Here is a 23,036-nt window from a genome sequence, read left to right on the forward strand (position 1 = left end):
GGGACCCCACTCTATAGGCCTTTGAGAAGAGGTGACGTGGGCGCTGGCTCCCGGCCAGACAGCTGGTTTCTTGGTAGCTCTAGCCAGTTGTGTGCTGTAGGAGCACAGCCCTGCTGGCACAAATTTCTAAGAAATCTGATGTTTCTATTGGAAACTATGCAAATCAGAGGAGGGCACTGTCAGCCCGTTCTTTGTCTCCGTGTGATATTCTCCCAAGTATTCCTTTTCCTTCCCTTGTCAGCCCACATGGCACTAGCCTGTGACTTGTGACAAGGTTAACCTTGGGAACGTTGGGTGGAGATCTTCCCTGACTTTCTTCCGATCCTGTCAATCCAGCCAGTTTGCTCTCGCGTGTGTGCATCCTGACCAAGACGACCTATTAGCTCGTCCTGACCGAGAGGAGCGTTCTGGGTAGCAGCTTTCCGTTTGAGTCCTCGAGATCCCACAGACTTGGGACTGGACGCCTGCACATGACATCTGCTTGTTCCGTTTACCTGTCTGCTAACGCCAAACTGTTTCTCACAAAGCTAGCTTCTTCCAGAACTCAACTTAGCAACCTGGAGAAGCCTGAGGCCACTCCTAGAGTAGGAAGCTGCCCTACATTTGGCCAGTAACCAGTAGAACTTGATACTGACGCCAGAGTGTAAAAATAAACACCAAGTACAGTTCTGTCTTAATCCATCGCCATCAGAGCCGCTATTATTAGTCTGCAGGCTGAATAGGCAGCTGCGGTGGGCATACAACAGCCTGGATAGACCTATCCTGCCATCTTGGGACCAGACAGCTCCTCCCCTTGCCGAGCCGAGGGAGACTTGGCGCAGGAGAAGTACTCCAGTCTGGGAGCATGTGTTATAGCAGGTAACACTCGAGCCAGAATGTTTGCTCTGGGAGGTGGATTGAGAGCCCAGGAAAGCCTGCCAGTGTAGATCTGATGGACACAGGATGGTGGACTTAGCCTCAGTGCAGGGGGGAAAGTGCAGAGTCCATCTCCCTTGACTCTGTTTTGGCTTTTGAAACAGTGTCTCTCAGTCCAGACAGGCCTGGAAGCTGCCGTGTAGCTGAGGCCGCCTGCCTCTCTGAAGCGCTAGGGTTGCAAGTGTACATCCCATGCCAGTTTATTCCTTTGGCTGCAAGACGGTTTGTCTATAAATGCCTTAGACCTAAAGGCTTTAGCTTTTTCTGGAAACAGGGAAAAGAAAAGAAACAGCCACACTAGTCATCTGCCACAGAATAACAGTGGTGACACATTGTTGAGCACTTAGGTGTGATGTGCGCTCAAGCCTCCGAGGGAATAGCACAGCAGTTTACAGCCTGCTGAGGGTTAGGTCAACTGACTTCCCAGAGCTCCATAGCTGGCAAGCCCTGTGTCAGATTGGAACCTAGGACCATCGTTACAGCAACTCGTAACACATTACAGAAACTCACCCCATGAACCCTCAGGACAGAGCCCGAGACGTGGACGAAAACAAAAGTTAGGCTAACCTTGGACTTGTAACTAAAGCAGATACCATTGTCGTGTCTTTGCTGATACTACAAAGGTCGTCCCCAGTGCTCTCCCCAGGAAAGGAGAGCCGGACTCTGCCATCTAAACTCTACTGGAAAAATAAGGCACACCCAGGAAATTCCCAGAGCCCATGTCCCCACGGCTGAGAAAATGGCCAGACTGGAACCTGGTTCCCTAGGGCGGTGAGCCTGAGATGACAGTCCCACTGAGGCGGGGGTGGGGCGTGGGGGAGGTGTGCTTGGAGATTTCCTTGAAAGGCATCGAGGCTTCCCTCTGCTCTCTCTCCTAACTCCCCAACCCTGGTCCCACAAATGGTGTTTGTAATTCAATCTAGATTCCTCTCATAGCCCCCTCTCTGCATATGCGCCCTTTTATTTACAGCTCTGGACAAACTGATTGGCTAGCAGTTTGGCATCCTGCAGGCTTCAGTCCACTGTCTGGGAGGAGGGGCGGGGAGCAGAGAGCACTGTGACTTGGCTTCCCAGAGCGCAGGAGCCAAGAGGCACCGCTGAAGTAATAGCAAGGTGTTGACCACATTGGACAGCGCCAGGAGCCTCATTTGATCCGGCTGCCTTAACTCTCCTACAAATTAGTCCTTTAAAACTTTCTCCAAGCAAAGGAGGCCACACCAGGCTTCAGCACCCGCCTCTTCCTGTCTCTAGCCTCGGTGGTTTCTTGCCTCCTGCATCTGGCATTGGGAGACTTTACCCTGAGGCCCTGTTGACTGCTGTTTACTGCACCCCTCGTCTGAAGAGCTCGGTCTGTCAAGGTAGGACTTGAATCTTGCCAAGTTTCCTGACGTCTGCCTTTCTCCTTTAATCTCTGCTTGGAAGAAAGGACTTGCAGCAGGCTCTGAGTCTCTAGAGACATCAGTGTGACATTAGAAGCTGGCAGCAGAGAGTGAGGAGTGTATACATGTCTGCATACTCATGCTGAGACGCTGAGGGCCAGAAAGTGTCTGTTTTTATTAACCTTGCCTGGGAACCTTCCCTGGAGTCAGGATTTAGATTTGGTTTCCTTTATAATTATCCTGAAAGGGACCAGAAGAGTAACCAGGTACGTGCTGGCTAGATTGGTAGAAAGGACTGGTAAAACTCCCTTCCCTGCAACAAGAGACGCTGGAACAATTAAGATTATTATTGCGTTTTTTTTTATGAAATAAAGAAAATGAATTCTTGGTCAGCGCCCACTGGTGGTTTGTTCTTTTCCTGGGTGTAATTGCCCAGGGCTGCTGTCTCCACTCATTGATTGGAACCTTGGGAGCTCTAGTCACCGCAGAGACCAAGAGGCTTGAAAGCAAACGGTTTGAGTTCTGCCGTGGGTTCTTTCGGTGATGTTTTAAAGCTGCCTGCACATTGTTGGTTCATAAAAGAGCAGATAGACTTGGGGGACAGGAGGCATATCCCCACCGTGCTGTCCTGTTCTGCTACAGAGCCAGGCCTTTCGCAGTATTTGACTTTGTAGAGACAGCAGCATAAACAAGAAGACCAAAGCAGAACAACCCCTGTGCTTCGAAAGAGGACGCTATATTAGGGAGTCCTAATAAGGAAGCAGCTGGTGTGTCTGGGACAGCCCTTCCAGAACACTCCCAGCATTCTCGACAGCCTTGTTTACAGTCCAAAATAACACGAAACCAGTCAGGCCCAGTAGGTATCCTTGTCTGCTAGGAGCAGCTACGCTCCGCCCAAAGGGAAGCCTGGTGGCCGACCTTGGGCGTTGGCTACATTCCATTTGTAAAAGCGGACTCCTAGGTCACGGCCAGGTGTGTTCAGACATCTGGCAGCTGGTTTAGTCTCCTAGTAACTCAAGTCGCCTACAGCTGCAGTTCCTAACTGCAGATTCTGCGAGCGCGTGTCCCGGATATTTCCTATAGGAAAGTTAGCGTCTTCGTCTAATCTCACAGCCTCTGCAGACAGAGAACCTCAGTCAGGGAAGGTGGTTCTTTTATAAACGTTAATTTAGGAGCCTCGGACAAAGATGATTTCTTGTTTTGAATATTTCCATATGTGTCTGTGTATACACGTATGTGGAAGGAGGCACGCGTGCATTTGCATGTAGAGCCCAGAGATCCACCTCAGCTGTGTTCCTTACTGTTTTGAGGCAGGGTTTCTTGGAGGCTAGACTGTCCAGTGAGCCCCAGGAGCCCTCCTGGTTCCCTGGCCCAGGAATCACAGGCATACACCATCATGCTCGGCCTTTCACATAAATGTGTGGGTGTGAGTCCGGCCTCCTCACTCACTGGCGGTCTCCTGGCCCCAGAGATGACTAAGTCCCAACACACATCCTAACTCTGCCTTTGACCGGGTGTTTCTGTGATGTTTCCCTTTAAGGAGTATAATTCCTTTGAGTTGCAGTCAGAGTCCCCACAATGGGGGAAAGAGAGTTGTCGAACACTGGGGTTTAGCATCCCAGCCTCAACCAGGAGCAGACCAGTTTTGAGTATTAAGGCTGGAAAAAAAAAAGAATTGAAACCCATGTTCTAACTCTGACATCACTTCCCCAAACATGGCGTTGCCCTGCCCACCCCAGAGGCATACTGACAAGGACCTTAATAAAACTGTAAGACTCTTCTCTTAGATTATGATCCCAGAACACCGCCACAGTGCCTTTTAGATAACAGGAGTCACGTAGATGCCCGTCTTGGAGATGGCTTGCTTGGTAGAGCACTAGCCCTGTGAACCTGAGGAGCTGAGTTCAGACCCTTAGCACCTGTGTAAATGCTGGACCCAGTGGTGCGCCTGTAACCCCGCAAGTAGGGATGGCAGAAACAGGCAGGCACTGTGGCTTGCTGACTAGCTAGTCTTACTTGACTTGGAGACAAGTGAGTGGGCACCCACCAAATTCTGCGTACAGACGCACATGCATACAGCGCTCACACAGAGATCGTACGGGCTCAGTTGGTCCTATAGGTAGGGGTGCTTGCCACCAAGGCTGACAACCTGAGTTGGATTCTTGGAGTCCATGTGAGGGTAGAGGAGGACTGACTCTTTGAAAGTTGTCCTCTGGCCTCCATGTACCCACATACCCCTGAATGTAAAAGAAATAAATTAGCTCAGGACGCTTCTAGATCAGAAAAATACAGTTTATCATAATTTATTCTGATTTGTCTTAACTTGAGCATTTGCCATTAGAGTCAGTCATACAGTTTGGGGTGATATATGGCCAAATGCAGGTTGTTGATGTCAAATATACCTGAATGGAATAATACAAACAGAAGTACTCCCTTATTTCCAAATAAGTTCCTGAGGTGAAAGGTCAGCAGAGTGACCTTATTGGGAAAGGTCAGGGACAAAGGTACACTGAGATTACACAGTCCTCTCCTCTGTTCCTCTTTGAAACAGGATCTTGCTATGTAATCCAGACTGACCACAAATTCACAATGCTTTTCCTCAGCCTCCCAGATGCTAGGGTCACTGTACCTGGCCCCTTGGGCACCAGGCATGCAGTAGGGTTGGCAAGTAAGTAACAACAGCATGGTCTGTGGTGTGCTGACCCAAAGGAAGCATGGAGTGAGTGTTAGCCCGGCAGACATGGGGTCATCTGCCTCACAGATGTTTCCGGGACAAAGACCCTGGGCCCAGAGCTCTCATGGGAATTAAGTAGTTAGTACTCCATGCCCTTGATCCCAGATGACGTGGCTTAACCTACAGCAAGCCCCTGAAGCAGTCTATATCAGCTATCAGTAGAAAAGGCAAGCACCCCATACCGCTTCAGCCATCCCAGAGGGCTGCTACTGGCTGCTCAGGGTCGTAAACTCCTCCCTTTTCCTACCTCCCTTCTTCATTTGCTACTTTGTAGCATCAGGAGCTGTTGGTCCTTAAACAAGTCAGGGTTAGATGCGAGTCTTTGGCTGTTTCCCACTTTCCACCTCTATAACTCGGTTCAGTTCAGCATGAAGTCAGGAAACACAGAGGACAGGTCTCATGAAGAAGCAAGAAGGGAAGTGTGAAGGCCGGCACCTGGAGTCTCAGCACTGTCTCCAAAGGCTTCTTAAGGCCTGAAATCCAGAGTCTTCAAGATGGAGTCGAGGAGTCCAGATAGCATAGCCAGCCACCACACCACAGGTTCTATGTCCACAGATTCAACCGACCATGGCATAGAAATATTCAGGGGAGGAGAGCTTGCCTGAGACACATAAAGCCTTCAGTTCAATCCCCAGATCAGAAAATTGTGTTGGGGGGGGGGGGGGAGGGTAAAGGAAACAGTTTAGAGCAAAATCAAATGCAAGACTCAGTGGGAACCACCAAGCCCACCAGAAGGGGTGTCTATTTGGTTGGTTGGTTTTTGGTTTTTTGGGTTTTTTTGTTTGTTTTTTTGGTTTTTTTTTTTGTTTGTTTTTTTGGTTTTTTGTTTTGTTTTTTTTTTTGGTTTTTTTTTTTTTTTTTTTTGGTTTTTTTTGAGTGGGGAGGGTGGTTGAGACAGGGTCTCTCTATGTAGTTCTGGCCACCCTAGAATTCTGTATGTAGAGCAGGCTGGCCTCCAACTCACAGACATCTGCTTGCCTCTGCCTCCCCAGTGCTGAGATGAGAGACGTACGTGTGTGTGTGTGTGTGTGTGTGTGTGTGTGTGTGTGTGTGTGTGTGTGTGTGTGTCAGTCTACTACTGCTCAATTATTCTCACAGATGGGCCCAGAACCTGAGCAAGGAAGAGATGGGTAGTTCAGAAGTTCTTCCAGGGAAAGCAAAAGCTTTAAGAAACCCGTCTCTTTCCTTTGCCTCCCTCTCTCTGGGAGAAGGAGCTATCCAGATTCTGTCTAGTCAGAAGGATTCTACTTCTAACAACCCTGGCTGAACCCAAGCCAGCAAGAACCAAAATATGATGTGACTGGCCCAGCTCTGCTTCAACTGTTAGACTCTCGGATGGGCCGGACGGGAGACCCAGCTGAACCCTGGGTTAGGGAGGTGGTCTGCAGCCACCCTGGCTTGGAGCATCCCAACCTGCTCAGAGAGGTCCCTGTGACCCAGGGCTTTTCTGAAGGAAGCCCGCCCTGAGGAACACAGCGCTGAGATTGGGCTTGGGGAAAGGGCCTACTGGTGGAATGCTGATCCGACCTTGGGATTCTTAGATTGTTTTTGTTTTGTATCTGGGTGGGGCTTCCAAAAATCTCCTTCCAGGATGACCCTCCACCCTAGCCCAGCTGGAAACCTAACTAAAGAAAGAGCTGGGAAACAAGTAGTCATTCACTGTAGAAAAAGAATTGGGGGGGGGGGTCTGGCCAAGGTCAAAAAGGCAGCCGGAGGGGGGAAGGAAGGAAGGAAGCATACAGGCTCTGCCCAGACTTCTCCCAACACTTAGGACCCAAGTGAAACCAGGCTCAGCTCTCCCTGTTTTCACTGCCGTACGGAAAGTCTCGGAATTCCAGTACCCACTGCCCTCTGTGGCTGACTTCTCTCTCTATGCCCCTCCCCCCAGGCTAACGGGCCGCAGGGACCGACCGGGGAACTGAGTGGCTGCACTGTGGGCTTGCCTGCTCCTTTCCCTCCTCATCCCTCCCCCTTGGCAGCAACGTCACCGCAGCCCAGCAGCCGTGGCAGCAGCGGCGAGAAGGCAGGCTGAGACTGCGCAGCCTCGCTGCATTAGCTAGGATGCCATTGTATTAACAGAAATCAGATCTTAGGATATCAGCCCGGTCCCCCCTGTGCAAGCATTGAGGACCAGTGATTCAGCTGACATCGTCGAGGTAGAGCACGGTGGACGTGCAAAAGGAGCGGGAGCCACCAGGTCCAGCTCGAGGCTCCTTGCAGAGGTATGGCTCTGGGGTGGGGGGTGGGGGCTTAGCAGCTAGGCAGAGGCAGGATCATCATTAGCATCTGGGCTCTGGTTCCTGAAGGGTGGCTTTGTCTCTCAGAAAGGAAGCGTGCCAGCAAGCTCGGACAAACCCATCTCTGCATGCATGGGCCCGGAAGGAAAGAGGCTTGAGGCAATGCTGTTTGGAGAAACAAGATCTTTTTCTTTCTTTCTTTCTGGGTATTTCTGATGAAGCCACTGTCGCTGCAGTCGTCAGTTGGACACAAAGGCTGAATGGGTGGAGACCCCTCTACAGCTCTTGGAAGTTTATGCTGAAAACCACGCAGGGATCCCTGCATTTTTATCAAGGAGGTTGTGTGTCTTTTCCTCCACACACATGCATGCATGTATGCACACAGACATATCCCCTTCTGCTACTGGAGAAGCTGCCAAGCTCAGGGTCTGGATGCAGTAAGAATGAACGTTAAGCAAATGCCTCACAGTGTATGGGGACAGGGATGCCGCGATGCTGGAGGAACCTGGCCTGTTATACTCAGCCTTCTATACAGAGCAGCTTCCTAAGCCTATGTATGTTAAACTAACATCCTCCAGTCCACCATCCCTCCCTCCTGCCCTGGAGAAGACTATCAGCCCCTCTGTGGCTCTCCGCAGGACCTCAGGTCAAGGTCAGATTACTAAAGTATAGCAATGGGTGACTTTGCCTCCCTGCGAGCTCTGAAGAAACCAGAAAAGCAGCAGCTAGGTTCAGGGACCAACAGACAGATGATGAACAAAGGCAGGAAGCTTCCTTCCAGAGTTATCCTGCCCGTAGGCAGACAGATCCTTCTTCTGTTTCCACCATTCACCTTGGTAGAGAACTCGGAGACTAGACAGGGGTTGTACGGTGTGTGTCTGTCTGTGCATTGCGGGGGTGTTGTGGGAGTAGGTTAGTTCCCATCAAGTCAAGGACTGTGAATGGTGTGGAGCAAGGGGAAGTGGTGTGAGAACCGGGAATGGGCCAGGATGAGGCAGGCCAAGCCTGGGACCTGAGACCTGAAGGACAGGAAGCAGGATTGACCAGTGTGAGAAAATGGGATGACATCGTGAAAGCCGACGTGGCTGGTTCGGACTAGTTGATAGAGCCTATGTAAGTGGCCTCGAAAGTGCGTGCACCGAACAGGAGGAAACAGGTGTGGGTCATGACCGGACTTGAGGGAGAGGACTGGCCTTAAGCACTTGAGAATGAATAGTAGTAGACCCTTGAGAGCTGGACATACTGGGGCTTGGAGCCATTTCAGCTGTGATTGTGAGTGGCTGCCTATACCCTGCGACCTTTGTTTCCTCATGTGTTATGGGTATGATGACACGCACCTCTAATCTAAGTACCGTGGAGAAAGAGGCAGGCAGATCTCTGAGTTCGAGGCCAGCCTCAGCTACAGAGCCAGTTCTAGGTCAGCCAGGGCTACACAGAGTGACCCTGTCTCAAAAACAAACAAACCAACCCTCGCCACACAAATGCCTGTGACTATTTGGGGATGTTCCGGATGGAATCGGAGATTCCCAGCATCTGTACACATTGATGTCACGCCTTCCGTGCTGGCTGAGCCACTACTGTGTCTACTGAGTTAGATGTGGGTAGGAGGCTCCTCTTCTGTGAGAGCTTCCTCCTCCTCTCTTCATTTAATTAGGAACAAAAAGTATGAAGGGAGTTCATTCATCTGAGCTCTCTCTACCTGTGGCCACAGTGTTAAATTTGTCAAGTCGCTCCCAGGAAAGAAATCTTAGATACCTCACACGTGTTTTCTGTAGTGTTTGAGGCAGTCAAACATCTAGTCATGTGATTCCTCTTCACGTAGAAGTTAGAGTCAGAGTCTCAGTGGCCCGGGTTAGATTGAACCGACTATAGCTCTGTCTGGCCTTGAACTCCTCCTTAGCTTTCTCCCTACCCCACAGATGTCATTTCATTCCTTTTTTTTTTTCTTTTATGTTAAAAAAAAAGTAGGGTTCCTGGATGCATCTTAATTCCGTTGTTCACAGTGTTGTAACACTCTGTCACGGAGCTATATCTCCCTCTCTATTTACGTGTATGCGTGTTTTGCCTGATGTATCTATGAACCCTAGGGGAAAATCTAATATTGTATGTAAGGAGAACCCCCTTGCTTAGAGAAAACTATGAGTTACCGTCATGGTGTGTATTATATACAGATGGAACAGAAGAGAAAGAAAATCATCCACAATTGCTCCACAGGGACCAGCACTGTGAATGCTTGCTGTATGTTTCCCATGCATGCACACGCGCACACACACACACACACACACTACACACACGCACACACACACACACGCACACACACGCACACACACACGCACACACTACACACATACATACTACACACACACACACACACACACTACACACACGCACACACACACACTACACACACGCACACGCACACACGCACACACACACACACACATACATACTACACACACACACACACACAACACACACGCACACACACACACACTACACACACACACACATACATACTACACACACACACACTACACACACACACACACTACACACACACACACTACACACACGCACACACACTACACACACACACACACACATACATACTACACACACACACACTACACACACGCACACACACTACACACACACACACACACACTACACACACACACACACACTACACACACACACACACACTACACACACGCACACACACACACACTACACACACGCACACACACACATACATACTACACACACACACTACACACACGCACACACACACATACATACTACACACACACACACTACACACACGCACACACACACATACATACTACACACACACACATACATACTACACACACACACTACACACTACACACACACACGCACACACACACATACATACTACACACACGCGCACGCACACACACACACACACTACACACACACACACACACATACATACTACACACACACACACACTACACACACGCACACACGCACACACACACACTACACACACGCACACACACACACACACTACACACACGCACACACACACACTACACACACGCACACACACACATACATACTACACACACACACACTACACACACGCACACACACACATACATACTACACACACACACACACACACACATACATACTACACACACACACTACACACTACACACACACACGCACACACACACATACATACTACACACACGCGCACGCACACACACACACACTACACGCACACACACACACTACACACACACACACGCACACACACACACACTACACACACTACACACACGCACACACACGCACACACACACATACATACTACACACACGCACACACACATACATACTACACACACACACACACTACACACACACACACACATACACACTACACACACACACACACACTACACACACGCACACACACACATACATACTACACACACACACTACACACACACACGCACACACACACTACACACACACTACACACACGCACACACACACATACATACTACACACACGCACACACACACTACACACACGCACACACACACATACATACTACACACACACACACTACACACACGCACACACACACATACATACTACACACACACACACTACACACACACACACTACACACACGCACACACACACATACATACTACACACACACACACTACACACACACACACACTACACACACTACACACACGCACACACACACACTACACACACGCACACACACACATACATACTACACACGCACACACACACTACACACACACACATACACACTACACACACACACACACATACACACATACATACTACACACACACACACTACACACACACACACTACACACTACACACACACACACACACTACACACACGCACACACACATACATACTACACACACACACACACTACACACACACACTACACACACGCACACACACACACATACATACTACACACACGCACACACACACACACTACACACACTACACACACGCACACACACACATACATACTACACACACACACACACTACACACACGCACACACACACATACATACTACACACGCACACACACACACTACACACACACACATACACACTACACACACACACACACACACATACACACATACATACTACACACACACACACTACACACACACACACACATACACACTACACACACACACACACACTACACACACGCACACACACATACATACTACACACACACGCACACGCACACACACACACATACATACTACACACACACACACATACACACTACACACATACACACTACACACACACACACTACACACACGCACACACACACATACATACTACACACACACACTACACACACACACACACGCACACACACACACACTACACACACGCACACACACACATACATACTACACACACACACACATACACACTACACACATACACACTACACACACACACTACACACACGCACACACACATACATACTACACACACGCACACACACACACACACTACACACACGCACACACACATATACATACTACACACACACACACACACACACACACACACACACACACACACACTTCGTCTTCTGTTTCCTCTTTAAGTCGATCCTCATATTACCACCCTGGTCTGTTTGAGTCCCTGGTCTCACTGTACACCCAATCCGGCTTCGAATCCTTGGTTGGAGAAACTCTTCTGCTTCAGCTTTCTGAGTAGCTGGGACCACAGGACCTCGCCGTACTCAGCTAATAGCATAGGATTGTTTTAATCACACACGCATGCAGGTGTGAGCACACACAGTGCACACATACACATCCCATGCGCGCATGCACACATTTTGGGGGTAGGCAGGGTTTCACTTTGTAGCCCTGGCAGGCTTGGCAGGAGGCATGCACCACACCTGACTGTATATTTATTTAATTGGTTGATCGTTATTGGAATTTTAGAGTCTTGTCATCCTTGTTACCCTCATAGTGTGTAGCCTCTGTGTGTGTGTGTGTGTGTGTGTGTGTGTGTGTGTGTGTGTAGAAGGAAGTAAGAGGAAATTTTCTTGTATCTCTTATATCAAACCACCCTAAAAATATCATGTCCATTGTTGTTGTTCCTCGAAATGTCACTAAGCCGTTGTTCCCCCTTGCCTGTCTTGCTCTTACTTTATTTCTGCAAATGCCCACTCCGGTCCACTGCAGCAGGCTTTCTGCCTCACTCCTCTTGCCAGAACCATAACCTTTTGTGGGTTTTGTTTTTGTTCTTTGAGACCAGATCTCACGATGTAGCCCTTGGCTAGCCTGGGGTAGCCTTATCCTCAATACAATTCATAAGCCGTTCTATTCACTGTGAAGCCACTGCCAGTGTCCGGAAGCAGTACATTTTTTATTAAGCAGTTGTTCCACATGCCCCAGCCCTTGGACACTGCTAATCTACCTTCCATTTCAGTTGGTTTTCCTGTTTTAGACATTTCATATGAATCAATCATACACCACACGAAGGAGTCATTTGTGATGGCTTCTTTTTCTTAATGTCCTATAGGGCTCATCCATGCTGTAGCATGTTCTAGTGACTCACTGCTCTTCATTGCCAAGTAATAGTACGTCGCACGTGCATATCGCATTTGTACTAATTTTTAGCTGGTATGTAAAATAGTGAGAGACACATTTTACTTTTCATTCAGCTACCAGGCTTAGGGACTTGCCGTGTTCTTGGTTACTGTGCATGCTGCTGCTGTGAGCGCATGTACAGTGGCTTCTGTGTGGTCCAGTTCTCCCTCCCCTTGCTGGGTCTGTGTAACATTCTGAGGTCAGATGGCTTTTTTCGGGCCTGTGCATTTCACAGTGGCCCAGCCATGAGTGAGGTTTGTAGTCATCCATGCTATCCGTCAACAGTGCTGCGGGGCTGTGTGTTTTAATTTGGAGACTGTTGGGAGAGCGGTGGCATCTCATTGGGGTTCTTTTTTTTTTTTTTTTTTTTTCCGGAGCTGGGGACCGAACCCAGGGCCTTGCGCTTCCTAGGTAAGCGCTCTACCACTGAGCCAAATCCCCAACCCCGGGTTCTTATTTTCTTATATATTTGGTTGTGAGCCTAGCCTTTAACGGCTGAGCCATCTCTCCAGCCCATGAGCCATCTCTCCAGCCCTTATTTTCTTAATGACCAGTGATTCCACCCATCTTTTCATCTTGCTAAACCACACCTAGGTCTTCTTTAAAGAAGCATCTATTCAGTGAGAGGCATGGTGGCACATACTTCTAATCCCAGTTCTCTGTAGGCAAAGGCCTACAGAGATAGATTAATGTGAGTTCAAAGCCAGCCTGGTCTACATGGTGAGTCCAAGGCCATCCAGAGGTCTATAAGGAAAGAGAGAAAAAGTAACAAAGAAGTTGTGAGGTTTTTTGTATAATTTGATTAGAAACCACTGTCAGGAAGGAGTATGATTTAAAAGTACTTTCTCCCACTCTACCGGGTGGCTCCTGTGTGTGTATGTGGAAGTGAATTCATGTCAACTTCAGGGTCATTACTCGGGACCTCAGTTTTGAGACAGGGTCCCTCGCTGGCCTGGGGTTCACCGGGCAGGCCAGGCTGGCTGACCAGAGAAGTCCTAAGCAGTTGCCCATCCTTGCCTCCCCAGTCGTGGGTTAACAAGTGTGTACCACTGTGCCCTGCCTCTTTAATACAGAGTCTGGGGACCGCACTCAGGTCTCCAGGAAGCCCTTTACATCTGACCTGTCCCCTGGCTCACTTTGTACCTTTTTAGTGGTACCCTTTGAAGCACAGTGATGTTTAATGAGGTAAGAAACACCACCATTTGGTTCAGTTTACCAAGGCTTACTCTCCAGTTGACGATGGACTCCGTGGGTAGAGTGCTTGGTAAGCACCCATGAAGATCCATGTCCAGTCCTTCGCACATATAAACTAGGCATGGTGGTGCATGCCTGTGGTCCTTGCACATGGGAAGTGGAGGCAGGACTCCAAGGTCATCCTGGGCTAGATAGAGATTTGGAGACCAGCCTGTGATTCGTAAGACCTATCTCAAAATTCTTTTTTCTCATTATTTTTTTCTTCTATAACTCTTAACCTTGTAGCTTAGCTTAACTTCTCTAGTTTTTGCCTTTCCACATCCGTGCTGAATACCGTACTCAACACAGTAGCACTAACAAATCCAATAAGGAGACTTCCTCTCAGAAGTCATAATTTTAATGTGATCTAGCGTACATAATTGTAATGCATAATTATGTTTAATTATAACTTACTATAATTGTCCCTGACGCATACAGTTACTGGACATTGAGTTTTCCTTTAGTGCGTTTCCTTGGGCGTTCGTGACTCCTGACCCTTTCCTCCACACGAGGAGCCCGCCCTGGGTCTACATGCGTTAAAGTTTGAGCATCCAGTGCTGTCAAAGGCTCAGTTAAATGATGGACAGAAAGTAAATGGGGGATTCAGGGCCAGAGCATGTAAAGGGAGAAGAGAGATTGATGGTTAGGGGAGTCTAGGAGAAAGAGGTCCTGAGTCTGGCAGCCCAGGCAAAGAGAGTTCGAGGGGTCATTTCTGCACAGGGCTGAGACCAGAGGACCTCACAGCTGACAGAACTTTAGAGAGTTTCCAGCACGTCCCCGTAGTGAAGGTTCCAGGCCGCTGGTTTCCCACCTCCGCAGTGACCCTTGGGAGTCAAACAGCCCTTTCACAGGGGTCAGGGGTCGGATATCAGGTATCCAGCACAGCATTACACATTAGCACAAAGTGGTTCAAAACAGCGAAATTGCACGTATGAAGAGTAGCAACAAAAATGATTTTATGGTTGGGGGTCACCAGCACACGAGGAACTGGATTAAAGGGTTGCAGCGTTAGGAAGGTTGAGAGCCACGGCTGTAGGCTAAAACAAAGCCAAACTAAGGTACTTTAAAGGTTCTGACCCTGACCTAAACAAGCATCAGAACTGTGCTAGGCCCATGTTTGCCAGGTCTGAGAGTACAACAGGGTGATGGCTGGGGAGAAGAGTGGTGATACTCCCCGTGGAGGGAGAGGTCAACGTCAGCCATACTTGCAGCTATCCCAGTGTCCCCTCCACCGTGTTTATGAAGCTGTTAAGAGTGTCACACAGCTCTGAGACTGAGCCACCAAGGAAACAACACACATGGGCTAGAACAAGCCCCCACCCCACCCCCCGCACATATATAACAGACATGCAGCTCAATCTCCGTGTGGGCCCCCCAACAGCTGGAGCCAAGGCTCTCCCTAAAGCCAAAGTTTGATGGCCCCCATTGGGCTGCCTTGTCTGGCCTCCGAGGGAGAGGATGTGTATGGCAGAGATGTGATGCACCTGGGTGGGGGGGATACCCAGGGTGGTCCCCCAACTCTCAGAGTAAAAGAGAAGAGACTTGGAAGAGGGGCAGCATTTGAGATGTAAATAAATTAATTAATTAAAAAAAAAAAAACATAGTAGCCCACAGTAATTGGAGGGATAAGGGCTCTGGGATCCATACAGGAGGAAAAGGGTAAGTGCTGGCAGTCTTTGGTCAACTGGTAGAGTATGTTTTGAGATACATTTCTTACAAAATTATAACTAATTTCTATGAGCATATGATACGTGTCTAATGTTTTTCTCCTCATCCGTAAACTTGCATGGCAGGCATCGCCGTCCCTTCCCTTAGCACCTTGTGCTCTCCAGACATCCGTGAGTGTGTGTGTGTGTGTGTGTGTGTGTGTGTGTGTGTGTGTGTGTGTGGTCATTATTTACTGCTTAGAGGAGAATGGGGAAGGCCTGAGAGGTATCTTAGCAGGTAAAGACCCTTGTTAACAAACCTGGCATCCTGAGTTCACTCCCTGGGACTGAGACGGTGGTAGGAGAACTCCGTACACACACTGGGGCACACACGTACACGCAACCCCACGCTCTAAGTAAATAAATGTAATTGTAAGAAAAGAAAAGAGGGAACGTGTCTCTCACGTGTGCCATTAAAAGAGGCCTGGCCTTTTACTGAACTTGGATACAGGGTGAAATGAAGTGGGGCCTCGGGACCCGGACCTGGACCTGTGCGATACAGAAAGTGTTGTTACCGTGCTGTCAGAGCTCCACCTTGACCCAGACTGTTTATTCCTCGAGGATTCCTGTCCATCTGAAAATAATTTGGGGAAGGGGCTGTCCCTGATTTCCAGGGAGGTGACATTAGGTTCCCTTTCTTTTCCAGGTGCCAACCTTTCCTGATGAAATGTGTTCTGCCCCACTGGGCTCCAAAGGCAGTGTCTGGTGCTGTTGATGCCCTTGTTGGAAATTTCCAGAATGGATAGCCCCCCTAAGCTGACTGGAGAGACCCTCATCGTCCACCATATCCCCTTAGTGCACTGCCAAGTCCCAGACAGGCAGTGCTGTGGGGGCGCCGGTGGAGGTGGCAGGGGAACAAGAGCCAATCCCTTCTGCCCCCCGGAGCTGGGCCTTACTCAGCCCGACCAAGACCTAGGACAAGCTGACTCCCTCTTGTACACCAGCCTGCACTCGGCCCCAGGGGCACCGACACGGTCTTCAGACAGCGTCAAGAGTAGGAGTCGGGATGGACGAGGCCCTGGAGCTCCCAAACGGCACAATCCCTTCTTGGTGCAGGAAGGTGTGGGTGAGACAGGACTCGGTGACCTGCACGATGGCAGCACTGGTGACGGTGCCACCCAGCAGTCGTTCCACCTGCACAGCACCAGCCAGCCCTTCCATCTGTCTTCTTTCCAGCTGCCACCATCTGGCCCCGGACAGGGCAGGCCGTGGGGCGCAGCACGCAGTCGGCCTGGAGTGGTGGAGGGGCAGGAACAGGACCCAGCGACCACCTTGGGGACCCAGTGCGGCAATAGCCACTGCTGCCGACCAGAGCCGGAGGCTGAGACGATGGAGCTGGACGAGTGTGGGGGACACGGGGGAAGTGGCAGTGGAGGGGGCAACAATGACATCTCTGGCTTTTCCTTTGAACAAGAGTGGAAGCTCAGTTCCGACGAATCCCCGAGACACCCTGGGCGTTCCGGTTCGGGAGCTCAGCACTGCCACTGCAGTAGCACGTCCAGTCAGTCCGAGGCAGCTGACCAGTCCATGGGCTACGTCAGCGACTCCTCCTGTAACAGCTCCGACGGGGTGCTAGTCACGTTCAGCACCCTCTACAACAAGATGCACGGCAGCCCCCGTGCCAACCTCAACTCCGTCCCTCAGTCCTGCAGCGACTCCTCCTTCTGCAGCCACGCAGACCCTGGAGCCTTTTACCTGGACCTGCAGCCCTCCCCAGCCGAGTCAAGAATGTCTTGTGAGTCCCACCACCCCGAGAGTGGGGACAGGGAAGAGGGCTGCGGGTGTCCTCATGCCTCGTCCCCTGAGCTCGATGCCAACTGCAACGCCTACCGCCCACACTGTGAGCCCTGCCCAGCCGTGGCTGACCTCACAGCCTGCTTCCAGAGCCAGGCCCGCCTTGTAGTGGCCACACAAAATTACTATAAACTTGTCACCTGTGACCTGTCCTCCCAGTCCTCCCCGAGCCCCGCTGGCTCGTCCATCACCAGTTGCTCAGAAGAACATACCAAGATAAGTCCTCCGCCAGGCCCCAGCTCAGACCCGGACCCCAGCCAGCCCTCTGAGTATTACCTCTTCCAGAAGCCAGAGGAACAAGAAGCAGTGGGTTCCTCAACAGAAGCAGCGACCACCATGGGCCCCACTGTCCTTGAAGGGCAAGTGTACACAAATACTTCCCCCCCCAACCTCAGCACTGGCCGGCAACGCTCTCGGAGCTATGATCGAAGCCTAGAGCGCAGCCCCGCCGTTCGCCTGGGCTCACTGGAGCGCATGCTAAGTTGTCCAGTGCGCTTAAGTGAGGGCCCCGGGGCCCTGGCTGGGCCTGCTTCCCCGCCCAGGAGGGTTACCTCATTTGCTGAGTTGGCCAAAGGCCGGAAGAAAGCTGCAGGCTCTGGCTCCCCACCACTTCGGGTGAGCGTCGGAGAGTCTTCCCAGGAGTTCTCGCCCATCCAAGAAGCCCAACAAGATAGGGCAGGCCCACTCGATGAGGGCACCCGATGTAGCCATAGCCTGCCGTCCATGCCCTTGGGGCCAAGCCTGGACCTCCTTGGCCCAGAACCCTGGTCCACCCAGGTTTGTCAGGACCCCCAGTCCAGTGAGATGCTACTTCCTAGCCTCAGAGCTTCTGGGCAGGGACTCTTGGCGCAGCCGATGGATCCTGTGCCTGCTCTCCTAGGGAGCCCAGCCAACAGCCATACCCAGAGGGATGCAAGAGCTAGAGCTGACGGTAAGGAATACCAGGCTATGCGTTCGTTCCATGCCAGCCTGGACCTCTCCTTCTGGTCCAGCACATGCGCTGCCCCAGGGGTGGGGACGGGGAGAAGAGAGTGCCAGATAGATCACTAGGATTGAGAGACTGGTGCCCTGGGAAACCATGAAGGAATTACTGTGGAGACTGGGCATGGGTCAGTTGTAGACGTGCAGGGCTTAAGGCAACTCAGGGACATGCCCCGCAGGGAAGCCACAGTGGGTAGCAGGGACGTTTGTCCTCTGGTCATTGACGGTAATCCCGCACTGAAGAGCCTGAGAGACCTAGGCTGAGTATGATGGCATGTGCCTCTGGAAGCTGAGGCAGGAGAATTGCTCGAGGGCAGCCAACATGGGCAAGAAAATGAGACCACTTCCGTAAGAGAAAAACAAAAGAATAACCCCAGAACTGAACCGGGACCTTTCGTTCATGGACTCCCAAGCTTTATGGTTTATTCTGTCCTGAGTAATTACTTTAGAGCAGGGTCTGTGCTGCAGCAGTGCTGGAGAGAGGATCTGTCCTCAAGGGATTCCTACAAAGGACAGAGCAAAAGGGCAGGAAGAGACCGGGCAAAGGTGGCGGTGTAAGGCGTCGGTAACGTGGAAGGATATCTCTGCCAGTGTGGCGTGTTAGGGGGCCCAGTGATTTATATTTTAGCCTGGAAGAAAGGTTGGGGTTAGGTTTTGTAGTCTCTCTTCTAAGAGCACTCTAGGCTCACTGGAGAGCCCGTCATACAGGGGCAGAACCTGGCGCTTTCCAGGAACTGCCGCAGGCTGACATAGCAGAGCCTGGAGGGTGGGGTTGAACCACTGAAGGATTTTCATCGGGAGAGTGGCCGTGTTGCCATTGTTTGGTTTGGTTTTCTGTTTGCTTAATGGCACGTTTTGACTTGCATTTTAGAAAGCTCCTGGGTAGTTTGGGTGAAGACAGTGGAGAAACGTCTTCCTGATAGGAGAGACCGCCATGTAGAGTAGGAAGTTACTGGGAGGGGCGGGGGGGATAATAGTTAAAACTAGTCATCCAGGGAGAATGTGTGGAATTACAAAGTAAACAAGACAAGAAGCCGGGACACCAGGACGTAAGGACTGAGCAGAGCAGGTTGAAGATGAAGCTGGGCTTGACGGGCACATCTGTAATCCTGTCATGTAGGAATCAAAGGCTGAAAAATCAATCAGAAGTTTAAGACCGGGCCAGTGGGATGGCCTGGCAGGTATAGGCCCTTGCAGTCCAAGCTCGGCAACCTGAGTTCAGTCCTTAGAACAGCTGAAAGGACAGAACCAGCTCTACAAAGTTGTCCTCTGACTGCCTCACCTGTACCGGCACACATACGATGATCATTAAAATATATATTTCAGTCAGGCTTGGTGACACACACCTTTAACCCCAGCACTCATGAGGCAAAGGCCTGGTAGACCTTTATGAGTTCGAGGCCAGCTTGTTCTACATAGCAAGTTCCAGGCCAGCCAGGTCTCTATGGTCTCAAAATGTTTGGATATTTTAAAGGAGATCTGGAGAGGTGGCTCAGTGACTAAAACACTTCCCTGGTACCACAGTTGCCACCCTCGAAACCTGCAGGTACCACCAATACCTAGAAGCTGTGGCAGCATACCCATAATTCCAGACTCAGGAAGGCCAAGACAGGGACACCCAGAACACACTAGCTACGGAGACCGACCACATCTAAGAGCTCTGGGTTTGAGGTAGATGGGTGATCAGGGATCATTCCCAATCTCAACTTAGGGCCCCTGCAAGTACTCACTCACATACATGCAAACATGCATACACACACACACACACACACACACACACACACACACACACACACACACCACGTGTAGAAGAGAATGGAACCAAAGAGAAGGTGAGGAGAGAGGGAGAGACAGGAGAGGCCCAGCCGTGGAAGTACTTTCACTATACTAAGAAATGTAAAGAATTTTTAATATTTTTTAAAATATTAAGAATTTTTCTTGGGTCAGGGAGATTTCAGCCAGTAAAGGCATTTGCTGGTCGGCTGATCCAGGACTCTAAATGGGGGAAGAAAGAACTTGGCCTTGGGTTGCCACATGCCTCTTCTCCCCCCACACACACAAAATAAGGTTTACATTTTAAACTATTTTGAGGCAGGGTCTTGCGCTTCCCAGGTTGTCTTCAAACACGGTAGCCAGGGATGACCTTGAAGTTTTGATGCTGCTGCCCCTGCCTCCCGTTAGGATTACAGGAAAGAACCTCTGGATAGGACTGACGGGGTGTACTGCCTTACTGCGCAGGCTCTGTACCAGAAGAACTCCCTCCCCAGTCCCAGTGTGATTTCTCTGTCAAGGCAACCTCCAGTGACCCCTGCCACCGGTCTGTCCCCTGATTCTGTGCACTCTTTAAAGTCAACAAATGAGCTGGCAGTTCATTAAATGTGTGGATAGGCAAGGAGAAGCCAGTTTGGACATGACTGGAGGAGGCTGAAACACCCGAGACCCTGAGCAGCAGGATTGACATTTACGAAAAGGGATCTTGCCAAATCTTGATAGAACAAAACTAACAAAGCAGAGGCCAGAGTGAAATTCAATTTGCAAAGTCTCCTTGAGTTGATGTTGGGCGAGTAACAAATTGCAAAACGTGCATCGGCCGTTTCCAAGTCCCTGCAGAGGTGAGCCATGTATGCTGGTAGATTCCAGCAGCCCTCGGTCCCTCCCTCCCTCCCTCGGAACACTGAGCACTGACTGACTTTCCTGTGGAGCTCGGGATGCTTCCCAGGTACACAACACATGCGGTCTTTATACTTAGTTCGATAACCACAGATAAGTTTATTTTTCAAGAAACTAGCTTTATTATAAGGTAATCTGAGATAGAGGAGACGACTGAATCAGAAGTAGATTCGTTCATTTAACCGTCCGGTTCCTATGATGTGCCCCCGGACCCTAGAGACACGGCGACTGAGAGGATTTGGTCCCTACTTTTCTGGTAATCCTGTGAAAAGTAACAGCGAACACGTTAAGAAGTGCTTCCCTGGGGTTGGGGATTTAGCTCAGTGGTAGAGCACTTGCCTAGCAAGCACAAGGCCCTGGGTTCGGTCCTCAGCTCTGGGGGAAAAAAAAAAAAGTACTTCCCAACACTTTACAGACAGGAAAGGAAGGGGGTGGGTGAGAGCGCTCCTGGGCCAGAGGTCTGGCAGGAAGGGTGGTGGTGGAATCTCAGGCTGAGCCAGCACAGCAGGGAGGCCCCAGGCTGTCAGTGACCAGGGTGATTAAGGACTGAGTGGAGGGTTTCTAGAATGCAGGAAGATGACAGACTGTCCTCTAAGCACTGGGGTTGGCAGGGAGCATGAGTCTGAAATTCTTCTCTATGAACCTGTGTACCCACCCCTCATGACTCATTGATGTGAGTAAGAAAAATGGCCTGGCAAACCCAGCCTGACTGACATCACTGCGTGTGATGTGATGTGGGGGAGAACATGGGCCCCAGAAGCTAGACTCTGGCTCGGACGACATTCTGGGCTCTGCTGTTTCCCTGCTGAGTGATCTTAACTTGAGACAATGACTTAATGTCTCTAAATTTCTCTGATCCGTGTGCAGCAAGGTGGCTCCTACTTGTAACACAGCCAACATTTAGAGGCTGAGGCAGGAGGATCGAGAAACCAAGGCCAGTCTTAGCTACGTAGCAAGTTCAAAGTCTTAGCTACGTAGCAAGTTCAAAGTCAGTCCGAACTACATGAGAGTCTGTAACAAAAAAACAAACATAAATAAGTTTCCTGATGTGTGGAGAAAGAATTCCTGCCTTAGTTGTTGAGCCACGCCCAGGGTTTTAGGCCCCGTAAGTGTGTGTGGCGCCACCTTGTGTTTGTTTAGAGATGTGCAGCATGAGACAGCAGTCCATTGACAAATACTATGGCACCCCGCCGTGTTCTGAGCCTCGGGTTTGGTTCTGTGATTTAAGAAACACTGACCTGAAAAGTGGCTGAAAAAAAAAAAATCCCAGAGTTGGAGAACATTCCTTTTCAGAGAGAGTAGGTGTGGATTCCGAAGTTTAATGGAAGATCAGGATTGTGGGTACATAGGGATAAGACATTTGCCCGATTTGGCTGCAGGTAAACATGTGTCTTGCTGCTGGATTCGTTTAACAGCAGAGTGGAGTGTGTGAGTGAATGGACACAAGGGTGATGGTAGAGAGAGCGTGAAGTCAGCAGCGTCTTGACACTGGGTCTGTAGTGGGTCTGCCATTGACAGAAACGGGCAGGGCTGACAGATGAGAACAGTCTGAAAGCCTCCCTGGGACGAGGCTGACAAACTGTGTTTCTAGTGAGACTGTTTTCATTTAAAAAGAAAAAAAGCCGGGCAGCAGGATGGCCAAGAAGGGGAACTCAATGCCACAGGCTCGGCGGCCATCTGTGAAATGGCTAGCTACCTTTGC

General features: G+C 50.2%; 1 protein-coding gene across 7 annotated transcripts in view; it reads left to right on the forward strand.

Moving 5' to 3' along the window:
- Rusc2 (RUN and SH3 domain containing 2) overlaps positions 1 to 23,036 on the forward strand; it is a 47,121-nt gene that overhangs the window by 18,368 nt on the left and 5,717 nt on the right. For 2 of the 7 annotated variants that reach the window (XM_087551081.1, XM_087551084.1), the window contains exon 2: positions 16,536 to 18,614. The exons of 1 other annotated variant lie outside the window; for it this stretch is intronic. In XM_087551081.1, coding sequence (XP_087407207.1) covers positions 16,604 to 18,614 — 2,011 coding nt within the window. In that variant the 5' untranslated portion in view covers positions 16,536 to 16,603. 7 annotated transcript variants of the gene reach the window in all.

The sequence above is a fragment of the Rattus norvegicus genome, chromosome 5, assembly GCF_021556685.1.
Source record: "Rattus norvegicus strain SHRSP/BbbUtx chromosome 5, alternate assembly SHRSP_T2T, whole genome shotgun sequence".
Classification (NCBI taxonomy): domain Eukaryota; kingdom Metazoa; phylum Chordata; class Mammalia; order Rodentia; family Muridae; genus Rattus; species Rattus norvegicus.